This window comes from Alosa pseudoharengus, unplaced genomic scaffold (assembly GCF_046254945.1).
Source record: "Alosa pseudoharengus isolate Yale_2024_CS ecotype anadromous, Long Island Sound unplaced genomic scaffold, YU_APseudo_1.1 YU_APseudo_1.1_scf_4, whole genome shotgun sequence".
Lineage (NCBI taxonomy): Eukaryota > Metazoa > Chordata > Actinopteri > Clupeiformes > Clupeidae > Alosa > Alosa pseudoharengus.
The window spans coordinates 40,187,380-40,206,439 of NW_027468774.1; the positions used below are offsets into that span (position 1 = coordinate 40,187,380).

General features: G+C 41.2%; 1 protein-coding gene and 1 long non-coding RNA gene across 2 annotated transcripts; both read right to left on the reverse strand.

Moving 5' to 3' along the window:
• Positions 1-3,728: 3,728 nt before the first annotated feature.
• Positions 3,729-5,368, reverse strand: LOC143102593 (uncharacterized). The gene is made up of 3 exons (XR_012982608.1): positions 5,139-5,368; positions 4,765-4,985; positions 3,729-4,235 (listed from the first exon to the last, which is right to left on the reverse strand). It is a non-coding gene; the product is annotated as an uncharacterized LOC143102593 (long non-coding RNA).
• Positions 5,369-6,792: 1,424 nt separating this feature from the next.
• Positions 6,793-15,626, reverse strand: msl1a (MSL complex subunit 1a). The gene is made up of 9 exons (XM_076266296.1): positions 15,563-15,626; positions 13,864-14,629; positions 13,244-13,452; positions 11,912-12,228; positions 10,273-10,337; positions 9,521-9,588; positions 8,101-8,225; positions 7,830-7,902; positions 6,793-7,687 (listed from the first exon to the last, which is right to left on the reverse strand). The coding sequence occupies exons 2-9, from the start codon at positions 14,518-14,520 to the stop codon at positions 7,576-7,578; spliced, it is 1,626 nt and encodes a 541-aa protein (XP_076122411.1). The 5' UTR covers positions 14,521-14,629; positions 15,563-15,626; the 3' UTR covers positions 6,793-7,575.
• Positions 15,627-19,060: the final 3,434 nt, after the last annotated feature.

The window sequence follows — 19,060 nt, forward strand, 5'->3', positions numbered from 1 at the left end:
TTCAATCTTATAAGATTGATTGAGCTTGGTCTGGTGAAAGCTGAGGACTCAGTAGTGTGCAGAGCAAAACATCTGGCATCTTGGTGAAATAAAGGTTCATGTAATAACCGATTTATTTATTCAGAATATAGTATTCACATGCAACAGGGGTTAGCGCTTCGGAATTGTAACCGGAGGGTTGCCGGTTCGAACCCCGACCAGTAGGAATGGCTGAAGGCACCCAACCCCTCCCCGAGCACCGCTGTAGCAGGCAGCTCACTGCGTCGGGATTAGTGTGTGCTTCACCTCACTGTGTGTTCACTGTGTGCTTCACTAATTCACAGATTGGGATAAATGCAGAGACCAAAATTTCCCTCACGGGATCAAAATATACAGTGAAAAGTGTTCAAGGTAAAGAAGGAAACTGAATATTAAGCTTAACTGATGTGTTTCTTTTGAAGTGCTGGGTATTTATATATGAGCCCATCATGTTTAAATTATCATGTTGCATCCATGTTACTTTGCCTTTGCTGGATATTGGCTAAAATATGCTACATATAATGCTGGTGGTTTAGTTGGCCTTGGATAATTAGGGAGTTACAATATTTTCTTTGGTTTGTCACCAGGTGGCAGCACTGCTCTATAATATTCAGAGCCGTAGGCTATTAGCTCTAAATGGCTCTGATACTCTCCAATAGCATTGATTGATGCTATTGAGAACATTTTGTCTGACCTAGATTGATTAGAAAAGGCAGGGTAACTTTACACCTGCATTCATTTAGTTCTAAATCTAATGTCTCTCTATTTTGTCCCTTGATTTAGGTATATCTCCCCACCAGTTGTTTCTTCAGTTTTAATTGAATATTTGTATAAGATAATGCAGGGATGTGATACAGGTGAATCAGTGTCATTGCATCCTGTCCATGATCCAAATTAGCCATACGTTTCTTTCTTACTTTTTGTCTCGCTTCATGGATATCACTACCCAAATTGAGTAATTCATGCAGTGTTGAGAATGAGTTCTGTTGAGACAGTTGATTTTGCAATCAAAAGAAAAGTGAAGTGGTTGTTGATTTAGGATGCATCTGTTAAAGCATGTATTTTGCAATATGAGAATGTGAACTGAAAGTGTAGATTTAGCATTTTTCAACCAAATAATACAACTCCCTCCACATTAATTGGCACCATACTGAGTAAAAAGAGGTGATGCTTTTTGACATACTGTATATATTTTTTTAATCTATCTTATTCGCACAATGAAAACAATAATGAAATATCCAACCTTGAAGAGAAGCAAGTTTATGAGAATAAAGAAAACCTCATCAAGAAATAAATATTGACATTGACAACCTATACAGAAAGTGTCACAAACAAAATGTAACTGAAACTTTTATCCATTTTTTTTAATGAAAGTGAATAAAGTTTTTCCAACATCATCATGGCCATCATTGTGTAACAATGTGTAATGCTGTTTTCCCCTTTGTAATATGTATCACTGTTGTTCCTTGCTTGATGAAATGCATAAAACTTAAGACATTGATTTTTAGGTTTGTTTGCAATGACTCCAGCTGATGGAGGTGATCAAGGAAGTAAGTTGCGGAGAAAAGTGTATTGCTTTTCCTTTAAGTTTTTTGGTACGTTCGATTGGTTGCTGATGCTGAACTGTCTGTCATGCACACTGATATATTGTCGGCAGCTGCGACATTGTCTCACTCCTCAAATGGTTAAAATTGTTTAATGGCAGAAAAGTCCCTGAGGGTAATTATTGTTTTTCGAAAACGTTCTAATGACATTTGTGATCGTACTCCCAGGGGCCCAGCTGCGTCTGATTACATATTTGTGACCGTACTCCTCAACAGGTTAGATCAGGGGACTGAAATCATTTTTGTGTTGATCTTGAAACATGTTTTGGTCAATTAACCTGCTGGCCTACCTTTATTCTTTTTGCAGGGACAGACTCTTTTATTTATACATTTCCAGGCAGCAGACAGTAATTGTTACTCATGTGAATATCTTCTGTCTGCAAACTGAACTGTAGCATATATTAACCCTTAAAGGTGTGGGTTTTTGAACATTCTAACATAAGATTCCGTTCTGCAACAATTCAAGGTTCTAAAATTCTATGTTGAATTCAATGAACCCAGATATTCTTTAGAACGTTCATTTTCCAACATCCCCCAGCAGATTGATGGTACACCTTTAAGGGCTAAACATACATTAGGCAATTAGGAAGATAGAATGGAAATTCAACCAGGGGCGTCACTGGACCCATTTTACTGGGGCATGTATCCCATTGAACTGCTGTGCCCCAGTAAATAAGTTTCTTGTTAATAAAAATAAGTTAAGTATTTTTAGCTCCTGTTGCCTTGTTGGCAGCAAATTATTATTATTAGCATTAGATTGGACTGTGCCCCAGAGGTTTGGGTGACATCCCTGAATTGAACTTAATGCTTAATTTAGCTGACTGTCAAATCAAAGAAAAAGTGAAGTTATTGTTGATTTAGGATGCATCTGTTGAAGCATGTATTTTGCAATTGGAAATTGTGAACTGAAAGTGTAGATTTAGCATTTTTCAACCAAATAATACAACTCCCTCCACATTTATTAGCACCCATTCAAGTGACTATTAAAAGGAGGTATACAAATTATATGTTTCACTTTATCTTATTCTCACAATGAAAACAATAATGAAATGTTTAGATTAGACAAAGACAACAAAATGCAGTTTGCGTCTAAACAGAAGTGCAAAAAAGTGCAATGTGATATAAAAAGCATAGACAGGTGGTGCATAGACAGGACAAGATATAGTGCAGTGTGAGTAAAAAAAAAAAACTAATCAAGAATTAAACATGGACACTTAATGACAACCAACAGAAAGTCTCACAAAAAAAAATGTAACTGAAGCTTTTCCCATTATATTCAACTTCTTTAAATTAATCTGTGTGTCTCTGAACTTTCAAGTGGCAATCCATGACTTCCTGTTTCACTAAGGTATAAAAAATAAAGTGCTACAGAGGTCAAAGTCATTCATCAACATGGTAAAAATAAGAGAATACGATTCAAATAAAGGGAAAGTGTGCTGCCCTTTGTAACTAGGGATTGCTTTGCGAAAATGTAGATATTTGCCTAACTTAGCTCCATACCTGGACATTTTAGAAAGTCTATCTCTGCCAAAACAATAAAAGTGGGCCATAAATGGGTCATCTAGCAGGTTAATTGACCAAAACATGTTTCAAGATCAACACAAAAATAGTTTACGGAACACAAAATCAAGCACCTGCATCACCATCTCAGTCCCCTGATCTGAGCATGGAAAACCAGTTGATGAGCTGAAGATGCACAAAAGAGGACCCAGGAATCTGGACCATTTGGAGAGATTCTGTGAGGGGGAATGGTCTCAGATCCTTCGCTTCATATTTTTCAATAATGACATGAGAATAAGATAAATTGTGAAAAATATCATTTTTATACTTCCTTTTACTTCTAATTTTAATGGACGGCAATAATGTGGAGGGAGCTGTAGGCCATTATTTGATTGAAATATGCTAAATCCGCACTCTCCTATTGCAAAATACATGATTCAATGCACTTTTCTCTGCAACTTACTCCCTAAACAACTCCATCAGCTGGAGTTATTGCAAACAAACCTTAAAATCAATGTCTTGACTTTTATATGCATTTCATCAAGCAAAGAACAACAGTGATAGTACACAGGGGGAAACATCTTTGTTACACAACGATGGCCATGATGATGATAGAAAAACTTTATTCATGAAAATACGATTTACAGAAGATTTTCACAGTAATTGTAAATAATATGTGAATATCTTCTGTGTTCAAACTGAGCAGTACTAAACATTGCCAATTAGGATGATCGGATGACAATTCAACCGAATCTGATTGATTTTTATAGTGCACTTAATAGCAGACAGTCGCAAAACACTTAGAGCCCATGGACCCTGTGGAGTATAGTAAGCGATGGTGACAAAGATTGGAAATACGGTTTGTAAATGTCAATTTGTTTTTTGCCCTGCATGATACTGTTCCTTTGCGGAACAGGTGCTGGGGAACTTAAAAGCAGGACCTTTGGGCAGGACGTCAGGCCCAGAGTATGGGGTGGTGGTTTGGTAAGAGGGGTTGGGCGCCATGCTGTCAAAGCATCTCCACCTGGCCGCTCCCTCTATCTGACAACACTGGCGCTGCCTGGTCTTGATCATTGCTTCCTCCTCACACAGTAGAGCCAGCGCCTTCTTCCACTGCAAGGGGAAATAAAACACATTAGTGTGTGTGTGTGTGTGTTAGAGTGAGAAAGAGAGAGAGAGAGAGAGAGAGAGAGAGAGGGAGGGGTGGGGGGGGTGAGCTGGTGAAACTCGGAGAAAGAAAAAAAGAATAAAAACAGAGTGTAAGAAATAGAAGAGGAAGAAATGGATTTGAATGTCACTGATGCAACAACCTTCCTTTTGGCCATACTTGACAATACCTTCACCTTGCTAGAAGCAACTGTTTGTCAATGCTGAACACATTTTGTAGTAAGAAAGCTAGAACACCCACAGCTATGCAAAAAATTTAGAATGCAGTGGTCAAATTGCACATAACTAAAATCTTAATTAAATTAAAATGAATTCAAATCATAATCATATATCTGTGTGTGTATGTCTGAGTGTGTGTGTGTGAGAGAGAGAGAGAGAGAGAGAGAGAGAGAGAGAGAGAGAGAGAGTGTGTGTGTGTGTGTGTGTGTGTGTGTGTGTGTGTGTGTGTGTGTATTATATTGTGGCATCTACATACTGCATTTTGAGCGCAGCACACTGTCTTTTTCGTGTTCTGTTCCCAGTTTCCCTGGCAACACTGCTGGCTGTACCAGGCCTCAGTGCGGTGAATAACGTCTGCTTCACGTAGAAGGTAGCCATGGTCAGGGAGGTTGGGGTACCGAGGCCTTGTTTTACTGTGGCCACAAATCTCTTGGATATTCTCAGTTGTAGGGCAGCCGGGGGGGAAGTCAACAGAGTCTGCCAGAAACAGACAAATAATCAAATAAACACACATATAAAATGTTTGCAGTTCACAAACATGCCCGTATAAGTTCAAAACATAAGGCCGACTCAATAGATCTGAATTAAAGTGGAGCTCTTCCTCCCTACAAAAAACTGAATATGACCTACCTTCCGCCGCACTTGCTAAACACCCAAACAATGCCAGCACCAACAGCAGTCCCAGAATCCTTGTCAACGCCATGGCCGGTTTTACTGTGTTGTGTAGACTACAACAGCTTCTGCTCTTAATGCTGTTCAAGGAAATCACAACTCCAAGAAAATAACTGTTGTAGTCACAAGTAGGCTATGCAGTGCAGAGTCTGATTAAACAGTATCTCGACACTGTTCTTTGAGAGTGAGTCTTTGTGTTTATAAAGAGGTAATTTGGCTGGGGGTGTTGCAATAGTAGTTTCATTTCACTTTTCTGCAATTTGAGATACTTCCCTTACTGGACAAGAGCATGAGGAAGATGATGATGATGGGGAGGTGGCTGGAGAGCACAGAAGATGTACTACCAAATGAGCACAATAGTTTTCAATTCAAGCTATACAGTCCCTGATACCTGCAAAAAAGTTCAATAGCCAATCAATTCATCAGCTTTTATCGCTTTGTCGAGGTTTCATGTCAAAATATGGTTTAGAAAAACTCATTCATGCTTTTATCTCCAACAGGGTTGATCACAGGACCTCCTAAAAAGATCAACAAACAGCTTCAGATTATACAAAATGCAGCAGCTAAAAGAACTAACCATATTACTCTGATACTTAACTCTGCACTGGCTTCCAGTAACTCACAGAATTGCCTTTAAAGCACTACTGCTTGTTTATAAATCACTAAATTGTGCAGGTCCAAATTATGTGATCAGACATGCTTTAGTACTTACCTTCCAGACCTCTCAGGTTAAACCTCCTGGCAGCTGTGGCCTACTGGTTAGGGCTTTGGACTGGTAACCGGAGGGTTGCCGGTTTGAAGTGCCCTTGAGCAAGGCACCTAACCCCTCACTGCTCCCCGAGTGCCGCTGTAGCAGGCAGCTCACTGTGTTGGGATTAGTGTGTGCTTCACCTCACTGTGTGCTGAGTGTGTTTCACTAATTCACGGATTGGGATAAATACAGAGACCAAATTTCCCTCACGGGATCAAAAGAGTATATATACTTATACATGTGAAGCAGCTTTGTGCTGCATGCGGCCCAGGTTTTTTGACGAATGACATAAAAAATTTAAAACTAGATTTAAGACCAAACTGTTTTCAGAAGCTTTCTGTTAACTGATCAAATGCACTTTGTTATTATGTGTTTTAATTATTTTATCAATGTACTTTATTTTCTAAACTATTTAAGCTATTGTATTTTGCTTTTATTTACTATTCTTTGCTTTGGTTTATGTAAAGCACATTGAATTTTCCCTGTGTATGAAATGTGCTATAGAAATTTTTAATTTTTAATGATGTTTTTAACATGTGTAATAAAATTGGTAAGTAAGGCTGATTCAAATACACAGCTCCTCTCAGGATGTGAATCTCCATGCAGACATTAAGAACCTATACTGCCAAGTGGTGCTGGACCAGAGAACTGCCTGTTAGCAGGAGGAAGTGAGCTTTCCGTAAAATATGATCAGTGAAGGCCTGGCCAAGCAGAGTTTTTGCTGTGGATGCTAATTCACATATCACACATTATGATGTTTTAATGAATACAATTCACACATTATGCACTTATGATGAAACCACATCGATCCATAATCTGTGGGTTTTGGCCAAATTGTAAGCAACAGAGCACAGTAAAAACTTATATTTCAGTTGTTAACAAGTTTAATGTTTTGGAATATCTTCACAAGAATAGCTCTCACATATTTTTTTTATAACATAACATTTCCTCTTCTTTTTACAACAAATTATTAGCAATCTTTTTGTACATTTGAACAGAACATTCCCTCTCAACTAAAGTAGAGAAGCAAGACGAATTTAACACATCTTAATATACCACCTTTTTATGACGGTTTTTGAACTGTAACCTGTTCACTCCTCTGTCCTCAATGTGTTCCCTCTTGTTAAGAGAGGTGGATGAGTAGGTCTGGCATATAGATGACACAAAAAGCTTGATAAACTGCCAACAAAGAACTGAACATATACATTCTGCGCTGTTTGAAGAAAAACAAAAAGATGAACAAAAAAGAAAGTCCCTCTACAATAAGAGTTCAGCAAGTTGGGGTAGTTTGTTTGTTTTCATAAGTACTTCCAGTTAGGCTGAGTTTGGGGCAGATTTACAGGGCCGAAACATCACAAATGATCTGCAGGGGATTCTCTGTCTTCCACTACGTGCTGCTCTTGACAGCGAGAACTGTTTTCCATTCCCCAGAACCTGGAAAACCTGCGCCTTTCCCTCCAAATGTTCACTGCTGCTCATACATTTCTTACTGCCTCCCCCCACCCAAACTCCCAGCCCTTCTACATTCACTAAGCTAGGCTTTACTTTTACAGGCTTTCCTATTACAGGCTTTCCATCTATACGTGGGGGGAAGCTAGCACTCTGGTTCTCATCTGATTGGGTCAGGGTGCTCTGGAGAAAGGCTCACTTCCGGCACATTCTATGGGGCGTTTTTTTCTTCTTCTTGACGGATACCTCCGGCCGACATCGGACACGTTCACGTTCACGTTCATCCAGCCACGGGAGTTCAAAGTTCCTGTGGAGACAGGAAGACACCATGCTGAACATACTTGGAGATACACTAGGACAATGATGTAATTATGAAATTAAATCAGCCTGTTGCAACTGCTTCAAATGTATACGTTTCGGTGTTAAAAAACCCCCATTATTTCACTTACTGTGGTTTTATGTTTGGCAGAGGTCTACCAAATGCCACCACTGGCAGGAAAGGTGTGATCATGATGGATTCAACTGAAATGCAAGAAAAACTAAATCAGAAGAAAGAAGAGAAACTACAAATCCCCCCCAAACGAATGCCTCTGCTAACTACAATCATCTGACTTTTGTTGAAAGAATGTCTCTGCTAACAACGATTGTCTGACTTTTGACATTTTGCTGTGGAAATCAGCACAGGTCCGAGAAGCCTGAGCCTCGCCTGCGGGTCCGTACCGTCCTCGGCTTCGGGGTAGAAGGACAGCAAGTGGGGCTCGGGCTCAGGGATGGCCTTCTTCTTGTTCATCCGCTGCTGCAGCCGCTGGAAGATGCGCTGCTCACGGATGCGCTGGATGTCCCATCTATCAGAGGAGGGCAGGGGGTAGATACATGGGGCAGGAGGAAGGATTTCAAAAGCTGAAAGTAGACACTGAAGTGACTTCAAAAACAAGAAAATCAAAAATTTCCATATCAAATTATTAGTAATTGGTGCAGAAGCATTTTTCTGCACCTTATCCCCTTGAGCTGATGGAGCTAAAGAAAGTCATCACTGTCCTGGCTGTCAAGCTGTTTAGGGCAGCCGTGGCCTACTGGTTAGCGCTTCGGACTTGTAACCGGAGGCTTGCTGATTCGAACCCTGACCAGTAGGAAGCTGAAGTGCCCTTTAGCAAGGCACCTAACCCCTCACTGCTCCCCGAGCGCCGCTGTAGCAGGCAGCTCACTGCGCCGGGATTAGTGTATGCTTCACCTGTGTGTTCACTGTGTGCTGAGGGTGTTTTACTAATTCACGGATTGGGATAAATGCCAAGACCAAATTTCCCTCATGGGATCAAAAGAGTATATATACATTAGGGCTGTCTAAATAAATGATTAATTTAGATTAAATTAAAATAAAGTCCTCTGCAATGTCTGCAGCAATGAATTTGCATATCACTGGAGTTTGTCAACTCTAAAGTCGCACATTAATGCAAAGAAATAGTGTTGACATTGAGGGGAGTGTTAATTTATTTTTATTGTGTCCCCTCCTAGGTTATATCTGTGGCCTGAAATGCCTTGTATGTGAAAAAAAAACTTCCTGAAGCACTTTTGAATTTATTTCCTCAGCATATTAGGTCATATCATAGATTATTATGGCCATTATTTGAACAGTGACAATAATAATAAAAGAGTTTTTCAACTTTAATGTCACTAATGCTGATTATTCAATGATTCATTTGAATTTAAATATTTAAAATACTTTCACAGCAAAAATTATATTTTAATCGATTCACAGCCCTAATATACATACATACATACACATATACACACACACACACACATATATATATATATATATATATATATATATATATATATATATATATATATATATAAACACATATATACACACACACTACTTCTGAAAGTCCACAGACACTCTGATTAACTTAAATAAATTTAAATTAGATAGGAAAATGCTTCTGTTTCTGCCAATAATTGTGAACGAAGTGTTTTGGTTAAAAATATTTATTTATTTATGAGATTTTCCTTTTTCTCAAAATGAATTTGCTTCCCTTTTAGTCAACTTTAGCAGAGGTGCCAATAATTCTGGAGGGTACTGTATATAAACTGTCTGCCACACCCTGTGAGGGCTCTGCCCCTGAGCCCAGGCACTCACCTCTTCCTCCTCTTCTCGTCCAGCTCCAGCTTAATGTGTCGCTTCCGGAACACCATATCCTCCAGGCTCTGGGGGAGACACAGGATGGGAATGGAAAACAGTGAGTCTTTAGTGGTGAATTTAGATCAATTGGGTGAGAGGATGTGAAATGTCATCTACAATAAATAAATCTACAATATATCTGCTACAATTGTCAATGTGTGGTACACTACTAGTGCGCGTCAGAGCTATGTAAAAACACAGCAACACTACTATTAGAAAAGATTGAGTTTAATAATATTTGATCAAATCCCTTAATGGATTTATCGCACCTCATAAAATCCTGGATTGCTCTGAAACTGAACTGCAGTGTTTATATTTTATTTATCACTTTGCATTAAATCACGTGTTTGACACCAATTGAAAAGGTTTGTTTAAATGTTTTTATTCTGCAGTCCATGAACCCCATGACCGTTAGCAAATATGACTTCCATTGGGGCGGTGGTAGCACAGTGGCTAAGGAGCTGTGCTAGCATGCAGTAGCCTGAAAAGTTGTGGGTTCATTTCCTGGCTTCCACCTTTGTGCCCTTGAGCAAGGCACTTAACCCCCGAGTTGCTCTGGGGAGAACAGCCCTTGTAACATAATTAACATAATAAGTCACTTTGGATAAACGTGTTTGCTAAATGAATTAAGCTAAATAAATGTAAATGTGACTCTCTTATTATATGGTTCTAGCGCACATCTCAGCTTCAGCTCTGGCTCCTCAGCTTACCTCTGGGATGTTAGCCGCTTCTTTCTCTCCCAGCGGAGCCACCGTGTTCTCTCTCCAGGAGGGCACTGCACACACAGAGCAGGTAGCAGGACAGGTCAGTCACAGAGCAGCAGGACAGGTCAGTTATGGCCTATGCAGATTACACAATTTTTTTTGTCTTCCACGATGGTTTTTACGATTGACCATGTCAGACTAGACGATCATAGAAACATACATTCTTGCCACATCTTGGTCGGGAGATTAGCCTCATTACAAGATCATCTAGCCCATCGTAGCCTACTTGTGGCGTGTCGTCATACTGTCAGTGTCAATACGAGAGTCGTAGGAGATTCCCCAAAAATTCTAACAAGCCAGACTTTTGGTCGTGGAGTCGTGGAAGGTCGCAGACAATAAATCTCAGGTCATTGAATACGTCACATTACAAGACGCGTTACTCCTTCTGCGTCGTTCCCGACTTTTCATATTCAGGCATGACGCTGGAAAGTTGTCGGCTATGATAAAATCGTGGCAAAATCGGGCTGAAATCGTGTAGTCTGCATAGGCCATAAGAGAGCAGCAGGACAGGTCAGTCAGAGAGCAGGAGGACAAGTCAGTTAGAGAGCAGCAGGACAGGTTAGTCAGAGATCAGCAGGACAGGTCAGTTAAACAACAGACAGGACATTTAGGTACCTGATGCTGGAAATGTTCAGAGGAAATACTGTACTTCCTCTCCACTGCTGAAATCAACAAGCAACAGCTGTTGGCTTGTTTACCCAGTTGTGCATGATAACAAAATGAATACTGGATAGGTTACAGATTGATCAATGTCCAATCCGGTATTACATAATGATGAGGGTTTGGAGCCATGCCTGGACAAATTAGATTTTATAGAACTGTTTCTGTGTGTTTTTGTGAAACTGAATGTTTGCATAGTCTTAATACACACACACACACACACACACACACACACACAGCAAGATTCCAAATAGAGCAGTCAACTATCATAACCTTTAATGATAATTAATTGATTATTATTGAGGCAATATATTATGTTTCCAACTTCACAAGTTTGAATGAGTTTGAAGTATGGACCAGATTTCACTAGGATATGGTCTAGAAACCTCAGCATGTGTAGGGGACGTGTGTCTTTTGATCAAAATGAGCCATGGTAGAACAGTGTAAGGTTAACATTTAACCTAAATTATAGGCTGAAGATTAGATAAGGTTCATTTGTGTTCTGAACTACGCTCATTTCCGGCAGACTCCACCCTATTAATCCATAAAAAACAATTGTCCTGTGGTGACCTTGCAGACCAAAACAAGTACAGTGATTATCAGGGAAAAGTATTGGCAGGCTGATAAGTTAAAGCAGACCTTCTGTAAGGTGGAGGTTGTTAAAGGAGAATTCCGGCGATTTTTCACATAGATCTCTATTTCTCGAGGTGATTTCTCATGAACATGCCCCCAGAGTGTAGCTGCAGCAACTCGAGCTAGGTGGAACCAATTGTTTTATTTTTATTTTTTAACAGTACTCGTGATCTCGAGAAACAAAGATCTATGTGGAAAATCACCGGAATTCTCCTTTAAAGCTTGCCTTCTGTAAGGTGGGGATTGTTAACATGTAGGTGAGGTAGGTCAGGTCATTGTCATTGACACCCACCGTCCACCATGTCATCTTGGGTGGGAGAGGGGTCACGCCAGGGTGAGCTGGAGGTGGGTGGCGGCTGCCAGCAGCACAGGTACATGTCGGTGGTGGCCAGGTAAGGGAGCTCTTGCATCAGCTTCGCTGACGCCGCGTCCTCCCCTGTGCTGGGTGAGCTCTGGAGGCTGAAGTCTTCCCGCACTGTATCCTCTTCCTCTTCGTCGTAATCCCCCTCATCCTCCTTCTCTTTGAAGACAACGACTCTCTGGGGAGGGGAGCGGGGGCCTCCCCCGCGGCGAGACCGGCCAACTCGGGGCTCTTGACATAGGAAGCGTCTACAGGAAGTAGAGGGTGGGGGTTAGACAATAGGCGATAACCTAATTAGTAGGGGCGTCACAATTCTCTAAATCCTCGATTCGATTTAACTTTCGAAAGTCATGATTCGATTAGATTTTCTTTCTCTATCTTTTTTTAACATTATATTACTATTGTTTACTTTTTAGCCTTATTTCCAGTTATGTTTTGGGGGGGGATTTTAATTTTGAATGGAACCATTACTACTGCGAGCTACTAACACAAACATAGACATGAACACTGAATGATAATTTGATTATCATAGCACACTCTGAAGAGGCACAATGTTGGCATTTACAGAATATTACACTGTTAATGTGCGTTTTATGCCTAATAATAATGCCTAAGTAATTTTGGACTCTATCTATAATTTTAATTGCAAAGTTGAATAGCCTAAGTTAGTGTTAACTGACATGAATGAATGAATGAACCTCAAAATATTTCCACACCGGTGATTTCAGAGAAGCAGGAGGGGTTCCTGTTCAGTTGATGTGTATTTTAGTTTGAGGAGATAATGTTGATGCGCCGCGCATCAAGACGTGTGTGTTTTTTCCCCCTCTTGGCATGCCTGCTGGATGTGACATTGGGGGTGTGGCTGCATCATCGATTCTACTTTTGATTTTGAAGTTTGAGATTGTGATGTCATTTCGATAAAATCGTTGTTGTGACCTACTAATTAGTTTATTTTATATGTTTAAATTTAAACTATACAGTCTAATGTAATGTTCTCTTAACTCTTGGCTTGGGAGTGTTTTAAACTAGTACAATTCAAATAAATAAAAAAGGACTTAAAGGATATAATTTGAGTTTTGTTTTATTGTGCATATGTTGTGTAGGGCAGAACCACAGATTGGTGTCTATAGGCAGACAAATCCAGGCTGCAGTATTAACAGATTTAATACCAATATCTTAACCCTAATTCTATGGTCATGTTATATGGCAGTGAACAAAATACCATTTGTACAATAACCCTAAATTGAAATTGGCTTTCTTCACCTTTTATGGCCCTTGCCGCCCCGGCCAAAATATGGCTGTTTGGGGGTGTGCAGCCCTCTCTGGGACAGCCCTGGGCCTTGCGCTGTCTCAGACAGGGATTCCGGCTCTTTCCGCCTCGTGGCTGTAGACGACGTCTGGGGGGTGCGTGGCGCGGCCTTCTTCACAGTCTGCTGCAACCTCCGCTCCATGCGGTCGATACGTGCGATCAACTGCAGCAGAGTAGAGCAGAGGTGATGCATATGGCAAGGACTGACACATTTGACTATTAGTCATGACAAATAATATTATTAAGAACTATGCAAGTAGATATTCTAACGCATGTAATATTATTGCAGAATATGCAAGTGTGTGTGTGTTTAGGGGGTTCTACTCATAGAGCAATAAATAGTGAAAACATAAATTCACTCCTCAGACCCTGTACAAATTTGGGTTTGTGAGTGTACAGATCAACAATATGCATGCTGCTTATAGTAGTTTTATCATCAAAACTGTTTCAAAATATTGCAGAATGTCATGGTATAGTAATGTTTATGTACTGTTTATATTAATCTTGAAAGGCTGTAAATATTTAAATCTGTACTGCACAACATGGTTCACAGGAACCTTGTTAGCAAACGCACCATCTCCTTTTCCGCCTTGAGGTCGTCGATCTCGTGGTTCTTGGACTGCAGCTGCTGTTGCTGCTGTTCGATGAGCTCCAGTTGCAGTAGCAGGATCTGCCGGATGCAGTTGGTCTGCGCTGCGCCATGGTTTGGCCCCTTGCGGACGTTCCTCCTCTTACCCTCGGGGCAGGGCTCAGGTGAGGGCATTGGTAGCCCCCCCAGGAGCTCCCCCAAACCTACGGCGCCCTGAACATCGTCCACCTCCCGTGGCTGCTTGCTACCGTTCGACACCACAGGGTCCATCTTTCCCATACTCTTGTTGGTGTGTCCGAATAGTGATTTGCTTTTCACTAGGATTCCCTCGCCCCCCATCTGCTTGCAGGTGGGAGTCAGGGCCCCGACACTTCCCAAAAGTCCAACGTGCCCTTTCCCAAAAGCAGGGGACTGCCCTGGCCTGCACGCAAACGTTCGGGCGGGGCCCCTGTTCTTGTTACGGAGGACCGGCCCACTAGTGTGCTGAAAGGTGCCAATCAGATTGGGGAGAGTGTGGATGAAGTGGCGAGTGTCTTCTTCCTGGCCTGCAAGGAATTCTTGGACTACTGCTTTGGTAAGGCCAAGGTCAAGTGCTCCTGTGTCCAGATGAAGCCCTCCACTTGTTAACAGAGTGGATCTCATAGTCAACACAACACACCTGCTCACCACCCTGAGCACCCTGGTTGGACTTGAGAGGGAGGCAGAAAATCACTGGATGCAAGTACACCCCCTCCGGGGTCCATTTCCATACCTGTAGAGATTTTTTTAAAAAGGCAACATTTTATTATTGGTAGTCAGAGGAGAAAAAACATGCTCCAACAATGTGTTTCAGGCCAATGACATATAAGAATGCTCTCCTGTCTATGGTCGAAACGCGTCGCTTCTGATGTCACCTCGGATTTCGGAGGAGACGTGATGACGCAATGGATAGGGGCGGGTTGGCCGAAATCAAAACAATCGTACTTGACGTTGAAGTGATCTCTATAAACACTGTTGTTCTCAATAACACCACAATGTTGCACCGGCCTGAAATATATGTTTTCAGTACACCATAAGCCCCTTAAATACCTATGTGTCAAGTTTACTACATCACGTTTGGTTGGACTGCTTCCACGGCTAACAACGTCAACGTTTAACTCCCACCAGGAAGTCGGACTTCAAAGCATCCTAACAAAGTCTAGGCAATGCATGATAAGTCATTCAGTGCTAACCTTATGAGACAAAGCTTGACTTAGTCAATTATGATAGCTAACATAATCTGACTTGAAGACGCTTTTAAGTTAATTTAACCCACTGCAGCGTGAGCATTAACTCGCAGCTGACGTTTTCTGGTCGGCTACTGCAACAAAGTGGCTAACGATAATTAGAAAGTAAAAGGGTGCAGTTAAACAGCATAGCATGCATATTACATGACGACTATTTGCTGGTTCTATCTGGCACATAAAACATCTCCTGCTGCAACCTGCTTGCTAGTCCTGCGTCCTCCATTTTAGATCTACAGCAAAACAATGACAGTCTTAGCAGTGCTTCTTTTGCAGTAAAGGGCTCATAGTGGCGCCATTTTAGAATTTGCAATATTTTGACAAGGCAATTACGAGTAAAGACAATTATTTGGTTGTTTAAAGCATCATAGTATTTAGTTTGAAGCCCTATTTAAATTTACCCCGTCCCCGCCCGAACTCACCTATCTCCGTCATGCCCTAGTTTCGGATTTTCTTTAAAACACAATGTACTGCGCATGCGTCAACACCCTCCCATTTGAAGGGGATCTGATCTTCAGTCCCAACCACTGTCTGGTCCCAACAGATTCAAAAGTAGTTTCTGCTCAATCATAGATTTGAAGTGGTTTTAACTTTATTGTAGCCTAAGCTATGGCAGAAAATTGTTCTGCCACAATAAAAGTGAAATATATACAGTGAAAGAAACCAATGCTTAGTTTCAAACATTAAAAGGATGGCTTTTTGGCCTGACGTGACCCGAAAGTCCACCGTCTGTTCATGCTTTAAATGAAGATAGGCTACCAAACCATAAAGAGGAAAGAGACTTAAGTGGCAGGTTTGTTGCAATGAAGGATAGGCCTAACGCATGTCACAACCATGCTGCCAAGGCTGTTACAGACAGGAAATGTGTTATCCTATATGATGACATTTTGTCAATTTGACTGGCTACCAATTGGTGCAACAGTGAGCTGCCTGCAACAACAGCCGTGCCTATACTGGTCGGGGTTCGAACCGGCAATCCTCCGGTTACAATTCCGAAGCGCTAACCAGTAGGCCACGGCTGCCCCAATTAGATACATTTACCCCCTTCATAAACTTTTTTTATACTCAAGATTCACACTAGGACTTGCCTTGCAAGCAAGCCTTGCAAAGCCTTACAAAGACCACTTTCAAGCCTTTGAAATTTTGATGTCAAAATCCAATGGTGTTGTTTTCTTAACCCTGGTGCCTAAAGTTTTCCATGCAGGTTTAAATAAGTTATGAGAAGAAAATATTTTTATTGGAATGAAACACACACATACCTGTTTTTATGCTTTTTGTTTTTTAGAATTTGTATTAATATTTATTTTATCATTATTTTATTTATAAGCTAAGGTTGTTAGCACAGGTGTCTAAAAAGAGATAAAAAGATTTGCACTTTCTCTTTGCAGTTTTGTGTAGTATTTGAAATTTTTTTTCAGAATTTTCAGAAATAGCCGTTCTTTTTTGTATTATTCTTCAACACTGATGTGGCCCTCCAATCAGATGACATTGGCCGAAGTGGCCCCCAGCTCATTTGAGTTTGAGACCCCTGGCCTATCGCATAGATCGGCACTAGAGGAGACAGTTGGTTTAAATCTCTCTCAATTTTGGGCACATTTCATGGATTCGCTTGAAAGCCCATTCTTGTTCCAAGTTTTCATTTCTGGCTAATACATATTGTTATTTTTTCTTAATGATGCCAGGCAGCAATGTTGCTAATATGAGTTAGACTAGTCAATAAAAGTCCTCATAATTGACCTAGAGCCAGTACTAATTAGCCTAACTCCAGAATTGATTAAACCATTTATTAAGCCCATGTATGGCTGTGTATGAGTGAGTAGCCATATGCTACACTATGATCAATTATGACACCCAAGGCTATTATAAATTACTACTGTTATTATTATTATTATTATTATTATTATCATAACTGTTATTATCAGTAGTTGTAACATAGGCCTATCGTAGCCTAGTTGGCTGAGGTGTAGTAGAAGACCATGATTATCAACAACGACATTAGGATGACATTAATAGTCTATTAATGATAGCCTCATAAATAATAATAGGCCTATAATAATGATATTGAGTGGGCTTTTCGGAATAGGCATGTTAGTAGCTTGTATTAAGGCTACAATCAGGCCTATCTATTCTTGCATCCCTAAGTGTTTGTCAATTATTTTAGATCATCAGAAATGTTCCTGGTTACTCATTTTTGCCATGGCTGTTTACCATGTAGAAAACAACACCAAGGAGTTACTGCACCGGACTCACATGTCACAGCCGCTCCTCGAGGTGTTTACACTGGTTAATGACCCACGTTGCCCGCTGACTTGCTTTTTTCCACGAAAATAGAGCGCGAGCTACACGCCCATTCGGCTGTTCTACATCTATAGTGCTGCCGTCGTAAGAGCGCCCCCTCACGTGGATCGGCCGTGTGACCGCGCACACCCGCTGCAGTGTTTGGTGACGACACTCCCCTCTCACGCTCCTAGGCGCTAGTGCGCTGTCCTCAATATCGGAGAGCTCACATGTAGCACGGGACCCTGTGACAGCTGCCTTCAAATATGAAGTAAAGGGGCCGCGTCACCATAAACCTAGTCTGCATTTGCTGTTAGGTTGCGGCAAGAATACAAATTACTAGGCTATTGCATGCATGTTGCAACAGATAGATTACGCGATTGCTATACTGTTTTGGCAAGATACTCTGGCTGTACCCGGAAACGTCGTCTGCATTAATGATCACATTCAGCTGTCATCATAAGCAGAACAAGTGTCTGAGCATATTCCATACACATTGAGAATCCAGATCATGAGCATCTCACAGTTTGAAGTGTCAAGCCCCTGAAAAGAACAGTGAAATCGTTGTTTGCCCTGATGGCCGCAGCGACTGCAGGCAGAGGAGCGCTCCTTCCTCCGTAGAGTCACGCGGACAGTAGGTTAGGAGGCGGCTTGCTTTGCGACATGACCTACATTCTCGGAGCTCTGCACCTCAACTTTTTCTGTTACAGTGTAACTTTCGAATATTGAGTTAGACAAGTTTAACACGAGAAATGGCAAATTATGTAGAACACTTCAGTGATAATTCTTTGGTGTCAACAACACGCATGGTGATGCCCTGGGGAGCATTTTCTTCAAGCAATGACTTAGGATTCAGTTTTTGAAGAATAGTCATGTTTAGTCAGGAATAGTGCTTGCTGCTTGGGAACCGATATGGTAACCAATTGTAGTCGACTCGACATTCGGAAAACATTTTACGTGTGGGAAAAGTGCGCGCGCTCCTTCAAATGAATGGGAGGAACATTGTACCAATTGAAGGAGCGCTTCAGTGTGGCTATTTAAAGATACTGCAAGCGCCACAATGACCGCTACTGCGAAAGCTACAAACACCACCTCCGACTGTACAGAGGCACGCGGCGATAAATGCGCGATCACGACGCTTGGGTTTTCTCACGAGGACAGACACGGGAACCGGTGTCTCGTCTAATAGCAAGGGCACCGAGGCAGCACGGGGGGACGGTCTGGCAAATCTCCTCTTATGATGCCCCCGGCACGAGATCAATGCGTGTGTTTTTGTCTGCTCTGATGTCTTATGATTTATTTTATAATGCACTGTCAGATGCATTGTCAGATGCGTACACTACTGAGTTGCAATAAAAACTTCACACACCTCTCTAAACTGCGTGTTTAGTCTTTGAAATAGTGACAGAATGATTGGAATAGGAATATAATAGCTCTTTATACAAATTATTGCTTTTTCAAAATATATGTGCCATCGTCTGTGCAAGGATATGTGATCTAAGGTGATCTTGTCCACAGTGTTTTAAAAAAACTCAGTCCATTGCATGTGCATGCTTACAAACGTGACTCCAACAGGGTGGATGTTTTTGATCTGGTATGTGCTTGAAATAGTCACACGTGTTACTTGAATAGTTATTGCTTTG

Coding starts and splice junctions, on each gene's coding strand:
- msl1a (XM_076266296.1), bottom strand. CDS start 14,520: ATGAGATCCACTCTGTTAACAAGTGGAGGGCTTCATCTGGACACAGGA. Junction 12,229..13,243: donor GGCGGCAAGGGCCATAAAAG/GTGAAGAAAGCC, acceptor TACTTCCTGTAG/ACGCTTCCTATGTCAAGAGC. Junction 7,903..8,100: donor CTACCCCGAAGCCGAGGACG/GTACGGACCCGC, acceptor CTTGCATTTCAG/TTGAATCCATCATGATCACA.